The following is a 17,443-nucleotide window of genomic DNA, read 5'->3' on the forward strand; positions in this document are numbered from 1 at the left end:
TTTTTTAGGTTGGGCACAATTCAGTTCATTATAGTAGACTTTCAGAGGCCTGCTGGAGGGCTAGTTGTAAATCTGAGCCAGATTACCAAGATTGGGCAACTTTCCGAAAGCTAACAGGGTAATTCACCATAATGCCAAACCATAGAGCAGTTTCCAGAAGCACAGGCCTTGTTACTTCTTTTCTTCTTGAGAGAACCATAAAGAGTACAGGAAACATACATAGTCCTAAGGCCAGAGGGCCAGGGATGGGGAGAATGAGGGCAGAGGGATTCTTTAAAGGGAAATCAATTGCTCTACCAGAACCCATTTCCACAATTGATATATATATATATATATATATATATATATATATATATATATATATATATATATATATTTAAAAAATGACTTATTAAGTTGTGAAGAAAATATACTGGAAATAAAAATGTTGAAAGAAAAGGGCATCTATTCATTAACCAGTTGAGTGTCAGTGGTTGTACCATGAATAATATAGAGAGGAAAGTGAAAGGAGTTTGCCCCTCCTTCAATTGGGTCACTCCTTCCACCAACCAATACCACAAACCCTCCTTATCCTAATGTTAATATACAGCTCTGCTTCTGCCCTGGTGTGCTGGCACCTGGGGACATCTCCCTGCAGAAACTACACTGGGTCAGTTTTCTCCTCTGACACATCAAACCCATCATTTGAGCCATTGTTTCATCACAAGGAAAACCCAGACTCCTCACAACTTACTTGGAAATGTTATTGTTTTCACGGATCTTCACGTGGCAGAGAATGTTGGGCAACTTTTGGGTAACTAGGACTTTGATCTGATCCACAGAGCTACATAGCTTTAGGTAACCCAGATATAATCCAGGAGAGAGACGCTGATGACTCCTTTTGTGATAAGAGAGAATATCCTGTAGGGTGAAAAACAAAACAACACATAAAACACCTTGAAAAGGCAACCTCAAGGGGCACCTGGGTGGCTCAGTTCCTTAAGCGTCCGACCTCGGCTCAGGTCATGATCTCACAGCTCATGAGTTTGAGCCCCACATCAGGCTCTGTGCTGACAGCTCAGGGCCGGAAGCCTGTTTCAGATTATGTATCTCTCTCTCTCTCTCTGTCTCCCTCCCTTCCTCCCTCCCTCTCCCCCCCCTCTTGCAAGAATAAACATTTATATATATATATATATATATATATATATATATTTTTTTTTTTTTTTCTTTTAAGAAATGGCAACCTCAAAACCTTTTCCTTTCATAGGTGCACCATGTCATAAATTAAAGGAGCTGTAGCTAAGTTATTAGGATAGAAGCCTTGGATACCACTGTGGATATTGGGGACATATTGGTGGTACAGCCAATCTTACCTTTAGGATTACCTTGGATTATCCTCCAAGTCAGGTAATTAGTCATTAATATAGCCTGCCTGCATGCTATTTCCTTATTTCCTGGGCTGGGCTAGGTGTGTGGGTTGTGATTGGGAACGGGTAACTAGAAAACTAGAATTCCTAATTTCTGTCCTCTCAGGGTTTGTTGTTTAGCAGTAGGAAAACAGAAATTTGCAAGTGTAGAAGCTGACAAAGCAGTACACGAAGCCTCATTATTTCAGAATAATTGGTATCTAGGAAAAGTCTCTCTTAAATGACACCATTTAAAATAGGACCAAAACTTTATATAGTAAGTAGAAAAACAAAGATTTGGTTGGTTCTTTGTCTTGAAAAATGAAACAAAAAGCAATAGCCCCAGATTTATTTATCTTGTATTATTATCACTTAAGTTGTAGTTACAATTATTCATTAATTCATGAGGATGAAGGAAGAATCAAGTATTGATTCTTTTTTTTTTTCCTTTGGCTTTATTTTTTAGACTAAATTGTATGATAGTTGAAATGCTATTCCTCATATGTGACTTTCACAATGTGATAATGAAGAGGGTATTTTTGCAAGAATATTTGAAGTCTTCATATTTTTCCCCCTGGCATTTAAAAAATGTGGATATTCAGGTCATTCTCATAAGTTCCTTTGTTTTGTGTTCTTCAATTGTTAACTGGCCCGCCCCTGCTAGATTCTTAATTGTCAACAGCTTTGGCTGTAATTTGATTAGATCTCCACATCATCTTCATCAGCTTCACCAAATTCTGCATCTTTTATAAGATTTTAAGATTCACCTTGTAATAGATTTGCCTTGAATTTGCATTGTATTTTCACATCACTTTATTCCACAGGCAGCAGAGACTGAAGTTTCTGGTGCAACAGCAAGTACCAGCCTGGTTAAGCACAGAAGGATGTTTGAATGCAGTCTTATTTTATATGTGGTCAACTCTCCAGTGAACTATTTTGGTTGTGACTTTTGCTTCCCTATACAACTGCAGGAACTCGGATAATGAACAATTAGAAATATGTATCAGTAGGTAAGACCTTTTTAAGCATTTGGGCAGTGGGGAAACTGAAACACAGGAGTGGTGAGTCAGGGAAGAATTCCTATAGGCTAGAGTTTAGCTTTCTTTTCAAAGGGAGTAAAAAGAAGGAGCCAACCTTACCATGAAATGCAGGGAATATTAAAAGGAAGAGAAAACCAAGCATATAAACTTGTGCGGAATTCTATACGGAACAGAGAGGGCTTCTTTGACCTGTAGACTCTGAAGAAGTAATCCCTCCTCCGTAGAATTAACCATCTGCAACATCTAACATACAGTATTGTGTATTTTTTTTAAATGTTTGTTTATTTTTGAGAGGGAGAGAGACAGAACGTGAGTTGGGGAGGGGCAGAGAGAGAGGGAGACACAGAATCTAAAGTAGGCTCCAGGCTCTGAGCTGTTAGCATAGAGCCTGACACGGGGCTCAAACTCACGAACTGTGAGATCACGACCTGAGCCAAATTCGGATGCTTAACTGACTGAGCCACCCAGGCACCCCTATACTAATGTGTTATTGTCTCCTCTGTATCATCCTTTATCAAACTTATTGAGTTCCAGGCACTGCAGGAGACAGGGGGGTGTCAGGGGAACATCATGTGATCTTTACTCTTGAAGAGGTTGAGAAAAACAGATGAGTAAACAAATGATCACAGTATTCTGAAATCAGTTTTACAATAGAAGCAATGGAGGCATACTGAGGAAGGAGTACTTATATTTTTTCTTCTTTTATGTTCTTTTCTTGAACCAGACTATGAATTTAATGGCAAGGCTATGTTTTTTATTGCTTTGTGTCCTTAGTACTCAGTGCTATTGCTGTATATAATAGATACACAGCACATGGAAGTCAGGACAGTTCCCTAAGCCAGAACATAGGAGAATAGCAGAAGAGGGACAAAATAAGAATGGTCACAATTGGGAGGAAGGCATAACTAGCAGGTACAGAAAAGCAAAGGCTAAGTAACTTTTATGGTATTTGGCAAAAAAAAAAAAAAAAAGACTAGAAAATATTGGATTTTTGTGATCAAGAAAGAAGGAATTTTATTAATATCAAGAGATGGATTAGGCAGAACTTTTTGATGTCTTCTATCATATCTCTTTAGAAAAGATCACAGGTAGTTGACTGGAGGAAGTTCAGTCAAAGTGAAATTTTGAGAAACGAACAGGTAATCAGAGAGCAATGAGTGAGAGAAGGTAATGAGAGAAGGGAAAAATGGAAGTATTCAGATCAGTAGAATTTGATGATATGCACCCTAGGGATACTTGCTATACAAGCAGATGTGCCCAGCCTGGTCATTATTTTTGAGGTCATTATTTTTGAGAAGTGGCAGAGAAGTAGAAAAGTCCCCAAAGACTAGAAAAGGGCAAATACGCCTGTCTTTGAAATAGAAAGGGGAGAAACACAAGATGACCTCAGTAATTAAAGACCTCCAACTTATTGATCTTTGGGGAAAATGAGAAAGAACCATCAAATAATCAATTTGCAGTCACCCAGGAAATCCTGAGGCACTAAACAGGAGTCCGTGTGGTTTTGTGAAGGGCAAATCATACAGACAACTTTAATTTCTAACAGCAAAAGAACAGGATCCATAGACCAGGGAGAAGTCTCCAGTAATCTGTTTCACTAGATAATCTGGGAAAAGTAGAATCTTGACATTACTTTAATAAGCTGACTCTCTGGGTTGAAGATTTGTGGATGGAGATGGTGTGGGAATGGTAGACATATTGAGTGATGGCCCAGTAGGGACTGGTCCTGAGGGCCCATCTCTTTAGCTTATTTATTGATGTTCCAGACCAAGAAACGAAGAATGTGTGCATCAAAATTGCAGGTCCCAAATTTGTTATGGTTTTGAGTTTCAAGAAAATAGTAATAAAGCTTTGAATGAGCCTATGCATTGGAAAAATAATTAGGGTTGAAACTTAATAAGAAAATGTGCTTGTAAAGACCCAAACCCAAAAGTACAAATATAGGATGTGTATAAGAAGAGCTTTCTCTTATACACATGTGGGGGTGAGCACTAACCACAAACAGAATGAGAGCTAGGAACATACTGTGGTTATGTAAAAACTACCACCATTCTTAGGTGGTGTAATTTACTCTTTCATTCATTGTTTTAAAAGACGATTACTGAGCATCTACTATTGAGCATCTGTTTTCCTGCCTTTACTAGTCATTTATCCTTCATAAGAATGTTTTTAGAGCCTGAGAAATGTATAGGAAGAGAAAGAAATTGTCCCATTCGCATAATTAGAAAGGTTTCTAAACCAAATCAAATGCCTGTGGGCTTGTATATTAGCTGATTTTACTTCTAACTTGTATTTCTAGCCTTTACTTCCATTATAGTCCTTTTGTGTCTCTTATATCCAGCCGAAAGGGATTGCTTTTTCCTCTCTCCAACATGTCCTAATTGCTGTTCTTTGGTTCTTTGTTGGTTCATGAGTTCACTAATTCTACCAACTTTTATTGGGCACCTACTATGTGTCAGGTATCATGCTAGAATATTAATGACATCAGGATGAATAAGATGTGATCCTTCCCTTCATGGAACTCAAATGTCAGTGTGTGAGAAAGACATGTAGCAAGTTTTTCTAACTCTGTATGATCACGTTGTATATGGTCCAATGTGGACCCAAGGGAGGGTTAGATCTCCTTTTCTACCTTCAGCCTCATTTCTTTACCATGCCCTCTATTTAATTTAAATCTCTCTTTGAGTTCTTCCTTCCTCCTTCCTTCTTCTCTCTCCCCCTTGCTTCTTCCCTCTCTTTTTCTCTCCCTCCTCTTCTTCTCCCTCCTTCTCTCCTCCTTCCTCCCTACCCTCTCTTTCTCTTTTTTTTCTCCACCTGGTGAACTTAATTTACCCTTCATGGCTTAGCCAAATGTCACCTCTTCTACAACGCCTTCCCTGATATTTCCAGGGAGAATTAATAGCTGCTTTGTCTGTGCTCCCATAGTACGCTGTTTGTACTGCTATCAGGCTCTGGTTTAATTCTGCCTTGTATTACCTTGATTTGTTTACAAGTCTGTCTCCCTCCCTTGACTGAACTCCTTGAGAGCAGGGACCTTGACTTATTCATTTGTTTTTCCTATAGCACCTAGAAGAGTTCCTGGCACCTAGTTGGTGCTGAAAAAATGTTTATTAAATATGAAGTGAGAGGCCCAGAGGTAGTGGAGTGTGGAGCTGGGCCTCAGGGAGAGAATATGCTGTGCTGGTTCAGTGACCAGGAAGGGTATATCCAACTGCCCTCCATTGACCAGGTGTCCTAAGAGTTTGTTAGAGGAATGACCTGCTTTTCCAGTAACCACAGGGCTTTAGTTTTGCACAGGGGATGGAAACTGAATTGACCAGGGACAGCAAAGGTCAGAAAATGGTGGCCCAGGTATTTGTGGGCCCAAGATTATAGGGTTTGCAAAGAATTTAAATTTTCTAAATTATTTCCTAACTTTTAAAAATAAGGATATTTTATCCAAAACTAGATTTTTAACTTCTCTTTAAAAATGGGAAAACATTCAACATTGGGACCACTTTTTCCCACTGCAGTTGGCTGTGGCTGCATGGGCTGTTCTTTACATGGCACAAGCGCCCTCCAGATTATTGTAGTCTCTGTTACTTCCACTTGCTCCTTTTTTTAAAATTGAGATTCACCCTTTTAAAGTGTGAGATTCTGTGTTTTTTTCCTATGTTCACAAGCTTGTGCTGCTCTCAGCACTACCTAATTCCCGATCATTTTCATCACTCCATCACTTGCATTCATTAGCTGTCATCCCTCCTCCCTCTACCCCTAGAACCACTCATCTACTTTCTGTCTTTGTGGATTTGCATATTCTGGGCATTTCATATAAATGGAATCATACAATATGTGGCATTTTGTGTCTGGCTTCTTTCACTTAGCATGATGTTTGATCTCAAGGTTCATCCACTTTGCAGCATGGATCAGTACTTCACTCATTTTTATGGCGGAATAATATTCCATTATATGGATATCACTTTTGTTATCCATTCATCAGTCATTACATTTGGTTGTTTCCACTCTCTTTCTGTTATGAACACTGATATAAACAAGTTTTTGTGTGAACCTAATTGTTTCTCATGTGCAGCTCAATTGGCTCATTTTCATTCATCTTCCTGATTCCTGTAGTTTTTGATCCCCATGTTAGGGGCTGCTTGGGGGTAGAAAGAGCAGGAATGTACTGGAAAAAAGAAACAACAACAGAAAAGGGCAGAAGAAGTAGTAGGTCCTGGGTATTGCAGGTGTGAGAAGACACAGGGTGACAGGAATGCCGAAGGAGAAGGAGAAGGAAAGCAGAGCTGGGAGGGGCCAGAAGGTAAACTTTAGCACATCCTCTCTAGGGTGACATTTTTTTTTTTTTTTTTTTTTTTTGAAGGATACAGAGAAAAGGAGGGGGAGGGCATGTAAAGCGGCTTGGGAAAATGGGAAAGGTACCTGACCAGGTGTTAGAAGATTTGGGCCCTAGTTTCTCCTATGCTGCTTTTTTGCTAATATGACCCTAAGGAATTATTTCCCTGAAATCCATAGCTTCATCTGTGAATGAGACACAATGAAATTACCCACTCAATCTCACTGGGTTTTCATGAAGATCAAATGATATTATAGATGTAACAGAGTGTTATAAACTTGAAAATGTGCAAATGTGAAAGATTAAGCTTCAAAGAAAAGTTTACCTGTGAAGTTTCCAGTTATTAAGGTGACCCTGGAGATCAGTGTCTGGGTAACTCAGCACCTGAGAGGGTCCTCCCTATTGGAAGTACTCTCACTGCCAATTAGTTTGCTCAGAGGGACTCTAATTTGTCCATAGTAACTCTCTTATCCTTCCCAGACAGGTGTGTGAAGGATTTCTCTCTTTCTTCTAGATATGAGAAAGGCCCGTAATGAAGGTCTGGGACTTGAGAGGGTCAAGAATTTGAGAGGGTTAGACCCTGGAGTTTCCCTGGGGCCCTAGGTATTAGTAGATTAGTTATAGACCCAGAGTTTCTTAAAGCCCTTACCTGTTTTGAAAACCTCATTGCAGACCATACAGTTTTTATACAACTTTTCCTTAGTTCTTATGAAAGGTAGAGGTGGTGGTGCAATGCCCCAGCGGATGATTGAGCCAGTACCAGGGTCTTATGGGAAGGTAGGGATGGGAGGAGATGGCCTAGATACCTCCCGAGGAGGCCTAGAATTGTTTGTATTTTTCCGAGTAGAGAAATAATAACAATTACTAACATTTATTGAGTGCTCACTTTGTGCCACTCTCTAATGCTTTACATATTAACTCATTTAATCTTCCTTGGAACCCTATGAAGTAGGGTTTCTTGCTGAAGGAAGAAGGGGAGGAAACACAAGAGGTCAGAAATGAAGTATCTTGCCTTAGTCACATCACTAGACAAGGTGGAGTCAGGAAGCACGCCCTCGTGTGCTATATTCCAAACTGGTGCCTCAATATGTGTTGTGATCTAACAGAAAGAAGCCCCAAGCCTAGTGGTCATCACTCAACTGACCATGAGAAAAGAGAGTGGTTTGTGGCCCAGAATTGTGGGAAGTACCCCGCCTGCTTTGGGCAAACACCAAGACTTGTCACTACTTTCATGTTGAGTTGCTGGGGCCAACTCCTGACATAATTAAAGTCCAGGAGTGACTGGATACCAGCCCTAGTAGTTTTATCCCCTATTTCCTCTCTAGTGTAAGACCTGATTGGGAAGGAGGGGAGAGAGAAGAAGTAGGAGGAGGAGAAGGAGAGTGGGGGTGGGTGGGAATGACATCAAGCAGAAATGTGCCAGTCAGCGGGGGTAAATTTTCCACTTGGATCTGTGTGGAAACCTGATCTTGCCTCTATTTTTGGTCTCCTTTTCTAACAACCTTTTGCCAGATTGGAATTTTTCTGCACCTGTAACACATTTTTAATGTAATAAGTCTAGGAGAAACCAGGTATTATATCATGCTGGGGCCTGTGCTGTGTTTCTAGGAGCAAAGGTAGCCCAGACCCCAGTTTATCCCTATAGGGGATTAGTGTATTAGTCACCCTGTAAAAGCTCAATTTATTGTGATTTTTTTAAATGTTTCTTTTAGCACTTGCTTATAAAGGGTGAAGAGGGGAGCCACGAATAGTGTCTACGTTCCCTGCCCCCACCTCCTACATACACACCCACCCCCCCCACACACACATGCACACACACACACACCCTCTATCAATTTCATATGAACCCAAATTCCATAAAATCAAAGCCAGAGGTATTGGCTTTGACCAATTAGCTTACCTTTGCTACACTGGACTCCATTCTGGTTTGGGTTAGTGCAAGGAATGGAGAGGTGAGGTTATTCTATCAACCACTCCTCAGTGGGGAACTAAAGTAAGTTAGTGGGCTGGTGGCTTAGTTTTTTAAGGTGATCATGAGCGGCTACTGGCATCAAGGGTTGGGTTTGGCTTGTTTATGTGGGACTGAGCCCTTTCTTTCCCATTACTCTGGACTGGCTGTCTTGTGGATATATGCCAGACCTCAATTTAAGGTAGGTGTTTCTGCCAGCTTGTCTGCCTAACTGGAGAGTACTATCAAACTCATCCCCATGACTGGGTTTAAAAAAGGAAAGGAAAGGGAAGGAAGAAGGGAAGGAAGGAAAGGAAGGAAGGAGGGAAGGGAAACAGCGTGAAGCCTATGCTCACGTAAGAACACCTGAGGAGTGTGGTGGTGTGGAGAGAGTGCTGGACTCAGGAGCAGAAGATGTACTTTGTATCCCAGTTATGCCATCCAGCCTGAGTCTTGATCAGAGCTGCCTGAATTTTGCATTTTGGTGGCTATTCAGTTCTCAGGCGAATCTTTCATCCTTTATTTCATCTCCAATCCCTCATGACTAAAATCCTAACTCCTGCCCCAGGATGTGACAGAATGTAGCAGAAAGAAGCCTGATTCCAGCCAGAAGATCTGAGTTTAAGTTTCAGTCCTGCCACTTTCTAGCTGTATGCCCAGGAGCAAACCCAAGTTTTGTGGGGACTAAAGCGAATACAATTTTCCGTGCCTTCTTTAACGAGAAGAATACAAAACTGTGGATATGAAGTTGTTAGGATCCCTGCCAGGGCACTGATAGGGGCTAATGCAAGTGAAGAGCTGAATATGCTGAGGCTACATTAGCTTCACTAGACCTGCCTCTCTGTGTGGTCGTTATGTCATAGAATCTCTTTGAGCCTCGGTTATTTCATTCCTAAAATGGACTTAATCATGCCTGCCTGACCCAGAGGAATATTAGAAGGAACACACAAGTAAGTGTGTGTAAGAGTGTTTTTGTTCATAGTGTTTTAAATTTTTTTTTTCAACGTTTATTTATTTTTGGGACAGAGAGAGACAGAGCATGAACGGGGGAGGGGCAGAGAGAGAGAGAGGGAGACACAGAATCGGAAACAGGCTTCAGGCTCTGAGCCATCAGCCCAAAGCCTGACGCGGGGCTCGAACTCACGGACCGCGAGATCGTGACCTGGCTGAAGTCGGACGCTTAACCGACTGCGCCACCCAGGCACCCCTGTTCATAGTGTTTTATACACACACACACACACACACACACACACACACACACGGTCTAGCAATGTATTATTATTATAGTCCCTTTAGGTGTTAATGTTTTGATTATATTACCTGTAGACCCCTACTCAAACATTTGTCTCAATGTTTCTCATTGGCTTATTGGTCAGGGCCATTTTCAGGGTGTTCACTGCACTTGTATTGCGTGGCCAATTATGTATCTGGAGAGTGATAAATAAAAAATAAGCTTCTGAACCTTTCCTGTGTGTGGAATACAAACAGTGAAATGCCTCTGGACCCTCTCTATTCCATCACTGCATTTGTAAATGGGTCTTAGTACATTTCACTAACCCCTCAATAAATGTGTTTGAACTTTAAATATACAGTATTAGAAAACTGAAAGACTGCATACCTGGATGGTTATCAGTAAAATGTCTAAGGCTGTAGGCTCCTCAGGTGTTGACAAAGACTTCCTCTGGCTTTGTAGTTTTGAGATTTGCATCCATTTGCCATTAAAAAATGAATAGAGTGTCTCCACTTCTCTGATGGTGACTATGAGGATGTTTCCATGCCGGTCTTTAATGGGCTCATAGTAAACTCTTCCCAAGTTGTGTGTTCCAAGTAAATTCTAGAAACAAATAGATTTCTGGTAGTTTGGATGATATTGTGCAAACAAAGCAACATAATTGGAACAAAAGACACTGAATATCAATTATCTGATGTTTCTGAGAAGTTTGTTTTTTTTTAAAGCAAACTTAAAACTGGAATATGTGGCACCATAGAAAATGTACTTAACAGAAGCTCCAAGAAAATCTCTTCACCATAAGCTTGCAAAGATTATAGCAAGAGGCACAAAAATGATGTTTTTTTAAGCAAATTCAGTATCTGTAAATATCTCTTACCCACATAGACACACCAGCACATAGACCTCAGTTACCAGCACTTGAAGAGAATCCCAGATGTTTTAAAGAAAAATGCCTGATATTTCAAGTATGCCACTTGTGGAGTTTTCAAGAGATCTACAGTAAGCTGGTATGAAGTGGGGTTGTTTAAAATGAAGAAGTGAATTGACAATGTAGTACATTGTACAGGTCTCCAAATGACTGAACATTCCTTTCAAGATACTTTAATTGGGAGATTGGCCTGGTTTGACTTATCTGCATTTCATGGGGTTCTATTTATTTAAAATTACGTTAAAATTGTTTGTAAGCTAGATCACCTGAGGCAGACAATACTTTTAGAAAGGTAGGAAAATAAAGATGCTGCATCAAATGTGGAGGGACCCAGGAAGATGTTACTAAAATAAACAGTTTTAAAAATATGCAGGGTTTGAAGATTTCTAACCTAGAATGTTGGATGAGGAGGATAAAATATCCTTTTATTTTGAATATCTGTGATTTTTCAAAAGTATAAATAAAAGATCTCAGAGCTCCTAGCTGTTATTTGCAAGCTCAGATAAATGCTGATGACCTGTTTGCAGGAGAGCCAAAGTAGAACTGGAACTTATAAAAGTGACACAGATGACCTAAAAATGAATGAGCCAGCGGGTCAATATCTACAGATATGAAAACACTGGAATGATCCTTCCAGGTAGAGACTGTGTCTTATGTCTTTTATTTTTCCTCATTAGAACTAGGCATATAAGTAAGCAATTTCATAAATAATTATTGACACATAAAAATTCATTTGGTGGGATCATTATTTTTAAAACAACCTGATGAGTCAGATTATTCCTTTCAAATTATTGACTTCTAAATCATAGAGAGGTAATTGGGTAAGGCTTTCAATCCTGTCCTCTGTAGTATTACAGTTTTATATATAGGCAGCTTGCTGCAAAGTAATACTGGTAAATAAACTAGTAAACTGGCTGTCACAAAAAAGGCCTGATTTATAGCATATGCCAATTTCTGTGGTGTAAATGCTCCCACTGATGCTGGCCAATTTAAAGCTTCCAAGAGTTTGACAACAGGATTTCAGAATTCCTGAATCTTTAACAGTTGGCTGTCCTGAGCCAGTACAAGTTGGCTCCAGCAAGCTACTGCTGCTGAGCCTTCAGTTACACGGGTGTTAGGTTTCAGGGCAGCCTGCTGTTCATTAACTCTCAGACTCCTGAAGAATTATTTACCCTCTTGGCCCTGAGTTTCATCATCTAAAATTAGGAGTCACCCCTTATGCTAATCCTTACCTTAGGGATTGTCTGGGGGATTAAGTCAAACAATGCCTGACAAAGTATTTTTGCAAACTCCCAAGCTTCATACAAGTTAGGGTATGGGTTTTCTTTACTCCTCTAATTGGAATCTCACCCTGACTTATACTTACTCATTTTCAAGACTCCACCAAGGTTTTATTTTTTCTGGGAGAACTTTCCCAAATCTCTCAGAATTTACGATCCCTTCTTTTGTTTCCTATTGCTTCCCATACACACTTATGTCTTAGCGTGACTCTAGCTTTCCTGCTTTCCTGCATATTGACTTCATGTCATGAAATAATGGTTGTTTCATTTGTGTGTCTCTGGGTTCCTTGCACAGTGCCTGGCACATAGTAATAGCTCGATAACTCTTTGTTGAATGAATTAACATTTTATCATTAGGATATTGGAAAATATTGTTTATTTTGGACCATAGCTGGTGGGGATTCATTGATTGAGGGAGTTATTTCATTTAAGCAGAGTTATCATCAGTGTTTCACCATCAGCTTTGGATATGCTGACCAGTAGTTTGAATAAGAAAGCACTAAAAGTCTTTCTGAAATTCTTTATTGACATCAAATTGGGTTGGATGGCTAGCTGGGGAGAGCCCAATTTCAAAGCAGAATATCCCTGTGAAAATAAATAAATCTGTGTTCCACAAGGGCAAATTTGGGATTCTTTAGGACCTAAAGGAAAACCAAATCATCTTAATACCTTTGATGCTATGCAGTCAAGATTGGGAGATCTGGGAACCCTGAGATTCCTACAAGTTAACGAGGAATAAAAACCACCTGATGGCCCATAGGAATGCATCTAGGTTATAACCAGAACACATTACAGGACTATCAGTAAGCCTTAGACAGATGCATACTATTTAGAGAACTTTATTCAGCTTCGGGTGACATGGGAAGTTGAAGGAAATCCAGAGTAGAGATATGAAGGCCTGGAAAAGGAGAGTAAAATTATGGGGAAAGCTTTATCCCCCTCCTTGAAAAATGAAAAAGACATGGTATTCATAAGTTGTTACCCGGCTTTTACTCACTAGTACTCATTTCTAAAGGCTACGGAGGAAGAAAGTTTAATGTAACCCAATCTATAGTGTCGGATGATTACTGTATTTTGAGGATAAGTAGTTTGGATACCCCTCAATGTAAGAGCAATGTAAACTTTTGCTTCTTGGGGACTCTGTCATTTTCCTAAGGGTGGGAAAAACAGTGTGGGGTGTTGGCCACTTACAGGTCTTCTCATCTTTTTTTTTTTTTTTTTTTTTTTTAAATCCAAATGCTGACAGATAATTGTCTTTCCTCCTGCTTAGGTAATATTAATCAGTTAATTACTTCACTTCCTTTCAAATAAAATCTAAGACCACTTCTCCTAAATAGGCTCCAAATGATACAGAATAGACTACTTTTTCTTTTTAAACTATAATGTGGATAATTTCTTCTATTTAAACTTTTTGTCTGCTTTTTGTAAATGAACACATAATAAGATGATGAAGTATTGGAAAGAATGTAGGCTTTAGAGTTATACAGATCTGGATTTGTATCCAGACTCTGCTACTTCCTATTAGTGCAACCTTAGGCAAGTTGTTTAACCCTTCTAGGGCTCAGTTTTACCATCTGTCAAATGAATATCAATAATACTACATTCTTGGGCCACCTGCATGGCTCAGTTGGTTAAGTGTCCGATTCTTGGGTTCGGCTCAGGTCATGGTCTCACAGTTTTGTGAGTTTGAGCCCCGTGTTGGACTCTGAACTGGAGCTTGCTTAATTCTCTCTCTCTCCCTCTCTCTCTGCTCCTCCCCAACTCACACTGTCTCTGTCTCTCAACTAAATAAATAAACTTAAAAAATATACTACATTCTCATTAGGGTGTGGTATAGATTAAATGAGATATAGTTTGTAAAGCACTTACCACAGTGGCTGGCATGTATTCTGTGAAATAAATGAAAGTTGTTGTTTCATGATTATTGCCTATTATTATGTATTAAAGGACTTCACTATAGGGAAGAAATTGGAACACAAGGCACCTGGTGCACAGTGTTTGGTATGCCCTGTGATAAAGGTAAGTCAGTATGCTGTGGAAATAGGAGGGAAGGGAAGATGGCAACAAAGGCCTTTGTGTGCTGTGATAAAATGTCTGAACCACTCTTGAAAGAGTATGAGTCAGGCCAGAATCTTTTATTGGCTACCCTGGCAGAAGTGTGGAGGATGGACTGGAGAATATTAACACTGGAAGCTGGAGCATAGCTTTGGAGGCTTTTGATATAACTGGAGTAATCAGGCAGTGGCTGTGATGCTGGAAGGGGAGGACAGCACAGTGAAATAAACCAGAGATAGGACCACAGGATTTATGTATGGCTGATGCCAATCAAGCTGTTTTTAAAAGTTTTTATTTTATTTTTTTGAGAGATAGTGTGAGCAGGGAAGGGGCAGAGAGAGGGAAGGGGCAGAGAGAGAGAGAGGCAGAGAGAGAATCCCAAGCAGTCTCCGCACTCTTAGAGCAGAGCCCAACATGGGGCTTGAATTCATGAACCACAAGACCCATGACCTGAATGGAGAGCAAGAGTCGGACGCTTAACCAATTTAGCCACCCAGGTGCCCCACACTTTTTTACTTTCCTCATAACATTGTAAAAAATGTTAGATTAGCAAAGAGACCTAAAATATTAAGTAGCAGTTTTCCCACATTCAGTTTTCTTCCTCTTCTGAAATGTTTCTCTGCCTTGTTACTCCCTCCCCACTGCCTAAAAATAAAAAGTGATTTCACTATTTTCAGACACTTTCATCCTAAAGATCAGCAAATAGTTTGGGCAATAGGTCCTACAAAAAGAAAAAAATAAAAAAGATGACAGTGACCCCAGTTGAATAACCAGGCAAATAGAAATGTGAAGAGAAGGGAATGCATAGCAGTATAGCAGTGCTCTGGCTTTCTGGCCTTTGATGGGTGCTGTAAAGGGTAACTATTTACTGAGTACTATTTACTGGTCACTATGCAGGGCTGGTGAATTATTCAGGTGGTAACTATGGCATGAGATACGTTTCTGTTATTTCCTTTTTCTTTCTGGTAAAATAGAATACCCCCAATGTGATCTTTGGAGTCCAGGGGTTGGAGAGACAAATACATGTATTTATCCAACCAGTACTTTTGTAATAGGAGGGATGAAAGAGAAAGTGGGGTTAATGCCAGGAGGCTTTTCAACTTGCTGGTAGGAAAAGAATTCCCATTTATTTTTTTCTTAATGAATTATACAGTGAAATCATCACCTGTATGATTGGTGATTATAGGGAATGATGGAGATTATAGGGAAGGGATAGGGGTGCAAGAGAAAGCACGTTTTTAAATAGTTCCCTTATAGTTGGTGAAAGTGAAATTAGTAGAGAAACAGATTATGATCACCAGTTATATGTGAGAATTGCAGCCATGAATTTAATTAAAAAACCAGTCAGCCCCCCCTTTTTAAATTTATTAAAATATTTTTTAAATGTTTATTTTTGAGAGAGAGAGCGCACAAGTGGGTGAGGGGCAGAGAGAGAGGAAGACAAAGAATCAGAAGCAGTCCCCAGGCTCTGAGCTGTCAGCACAGAGCCCGATGCAGGGCTCAAACTCACAAACCGTGAGATCATGACCTGAGCTGAAGTCGGATGCTCAACCAACTGAGCCACCCAGGCACCCCTCAGTCAGCCCCCTTTTATGGTGACTTTTATGCAGCAATGTGCAAGTACTCCAGTGTAGGCTTGTTGGATTCATCCAGGCTTGGATTTTTCCAAATAAATAATACGGGGGAGACAGTGGCCAGAAATTTAGAGTATTTTCAAGGGAATAATTAGGATGGGCCAAGGAATCTAAGCTGGACAAAACAGGAAATGATATCAGAAGGGGGTTGATGAATTATAAAACATATATATCGGGGGGCCAGGGAAATCCAAGAGCCATTTCAATGAGACTAATTGAGTAGGGGCACACTGGTCATCATGGCTTCTCTCTAGCCCTTCAGCATCTAGCTGCATTGGCTATGACAGCCATACCCTTCTCATGTTACTGATACCAGATGAATGTGTTCTAGGAATGAAGAAGCCTATTTGAAAAGTTGTTCAGTCTGTGATCCAAGCATGTCTGGGCTATATGGTGGGTTAGTAGAGAGTCCATTGAGGTGTCTGAATCTCCTGAGAAAGAACTTAACTGATACCAAGGAGACTCCTGGGAATGAGCTTTATCCTAAGAAAAGAACAGTTTCAGGTACAGTGGCTTGTTCTCACTCAAGCTGGTCAGTGATGAAAGGAAGGTGAGCTTTTTTTAAAAAAGGTCTTGGGGCGCCTGGGTGGCTCAGCTGGTTAAGCACCCAGCTTTGGCTTAGGTCATGATCTCGAGGTCCGTGAGTTCGAGCCCTGCATCGGGCCCGGTGCTGACAGCTCAGAGCCTAGAGCCTGTTTTGGATTCTGTGTCTCCCTCTCTCTCTGACCCTCCCCTGTTCATGCTCTTTCTCTGTCTCAAAAATAAATAAACGTTTTTTCTTTTTTAAGTCTTTATTATTATTTTTTAATGTTTATTTATTTTTGAGAGAGAGATACAGGGTGTGAGTGGGGGCGGGGCAGAGACAGACACAGGATCCGAAGCAGGCCCCAGGCTTCACACTGTCAGCACAGAGCCTGATGTGAGCTTGAACTCACGAACTGAGAGATCATGACCTGAGCTGAAGTCGGACACTTAACCGACTGAGCCACTCAGGTGCCCCAGGAAGGGGAGCTTTGAATTCGGTACAGTCATCATGGCCCAGCTCCAAGAACTTCCCCTTGGGTTGAAGAAGATTTTGAAGTTAAGAGTGTGTTGAAGTTGAGAACACTGCTAAAATCTCTGAGGCTGCTGAACACACAAGATAATAACCTGCCTCTGCAGTGGAGTATAGCACAGAAAGAGTAAGAGTTGCCTTTCAGAATTATAATAGCAACACAGTAATTATTACTATTTCAGGTGGTTGAATTGTTAGTATTGTGTGGGTCAAGAAATGAAGTTCCTGTAATTGCTGGTGGGGGTGGAGCCACAGAAATATTTTTTTGTTGTTATGATCCTATTTTTATGCCTTGGCTAGTATGGCCTGGCCAAACACAGCTTACATAGATTCCTGTTATGTGTATTTCTGGGGTTTATGTAACTGACAGTTTTGTAGGGAAATACCGATCACTGCTAAAGGCTCAGTGATCTCTTAAAGACTCCAATTCCATGTAGCTAAGAACCACAAATTCAGCTAATACCAGAAGACAATGAAAGGAAATCCCAGAAGACCTTGGTTAAAATTCAGTGTAATTTCTAGGAGAGGCTCTGTAGCCTACAAATAATTCTTGCAGGG

The 17,443-nt window shown here is 40.3% G+C and overlaps 1 protein-coding gene and 1 long non-coding RNA gene across 15 annotated transcripts in view; one reads left to right on the forward strand and one right to left on the reverse strand.

The window, feature by feature from the left end:
• Window positions 1–17,443, reverse strand: part of ANKFN1 (ankyrin repeat and fibronectin type III domain containing 1) — a 603,208-nt gene that overhangs the window by 42,704 nt on the left and 543,061 nt on the right. For all 8 annotated transcript variants that reach the window (XM_045044941.1, XM_045044939.1, XM_045044940.1 and 5 more), the window contains 2 exons: window positions 10,322–10,537; window positions 734–900 (listed from right to left, as the gene is read on the reverse strand). In XM_045044941.1, the coding sequence (XP_044900876.1) occupies window positions 734–900; window positions 10,322–10,537 (383 nt within the window). The remainder of the gene's footprint in view (window positions 1–733; window positions 901–10,321; window positions 10,538–17,443) is intronic.
• The window catches only part of LOC109494314, a 78,921-nt gene that overhangs the window by 9,240 nt on the left and 52,238 nt on the right, over window positions 1–17,443 (forward strand). For 4 of the 7 annotated variants that reach the window (XR_006589756.1, XR_006589758.1, XR_006589755.1 and 1 more), the window contains 4 exons: window positions 1,247–1,386; window positions 2,210–2,395; window positions 10,820–10,941; window positions 11,390–11,499. This is a non-coding gene — a long non-coding RNA (uncharacterized LOC109494314). The remainder of the gene's footprint in view (window positions 1–1,246; window positions 1,387–2,209; window positions 2,396–10,819; window positions 10,942–11,389; window positions 11,500–17,443) is intronic. The other 3 variants (XR_006589759.1, XR_002149077.3, XR_006589757.1) reach the window with 2 other exon arrangements.

This window comes from Felis catus, chromosome E1 (assembly GCF_018350175.1).
Source record: "Felis catus isolate Fca126 chromosome E1, F.catus_Fca126_mat1.0, whole genome shotgun sequence".
Classification (NCBI taxonomy): domain Eukaryota; kingdom Metazoa; phylum Chordata; class Mammalia; order Carnivora; family Felidae; genus Felis; species Felis catus.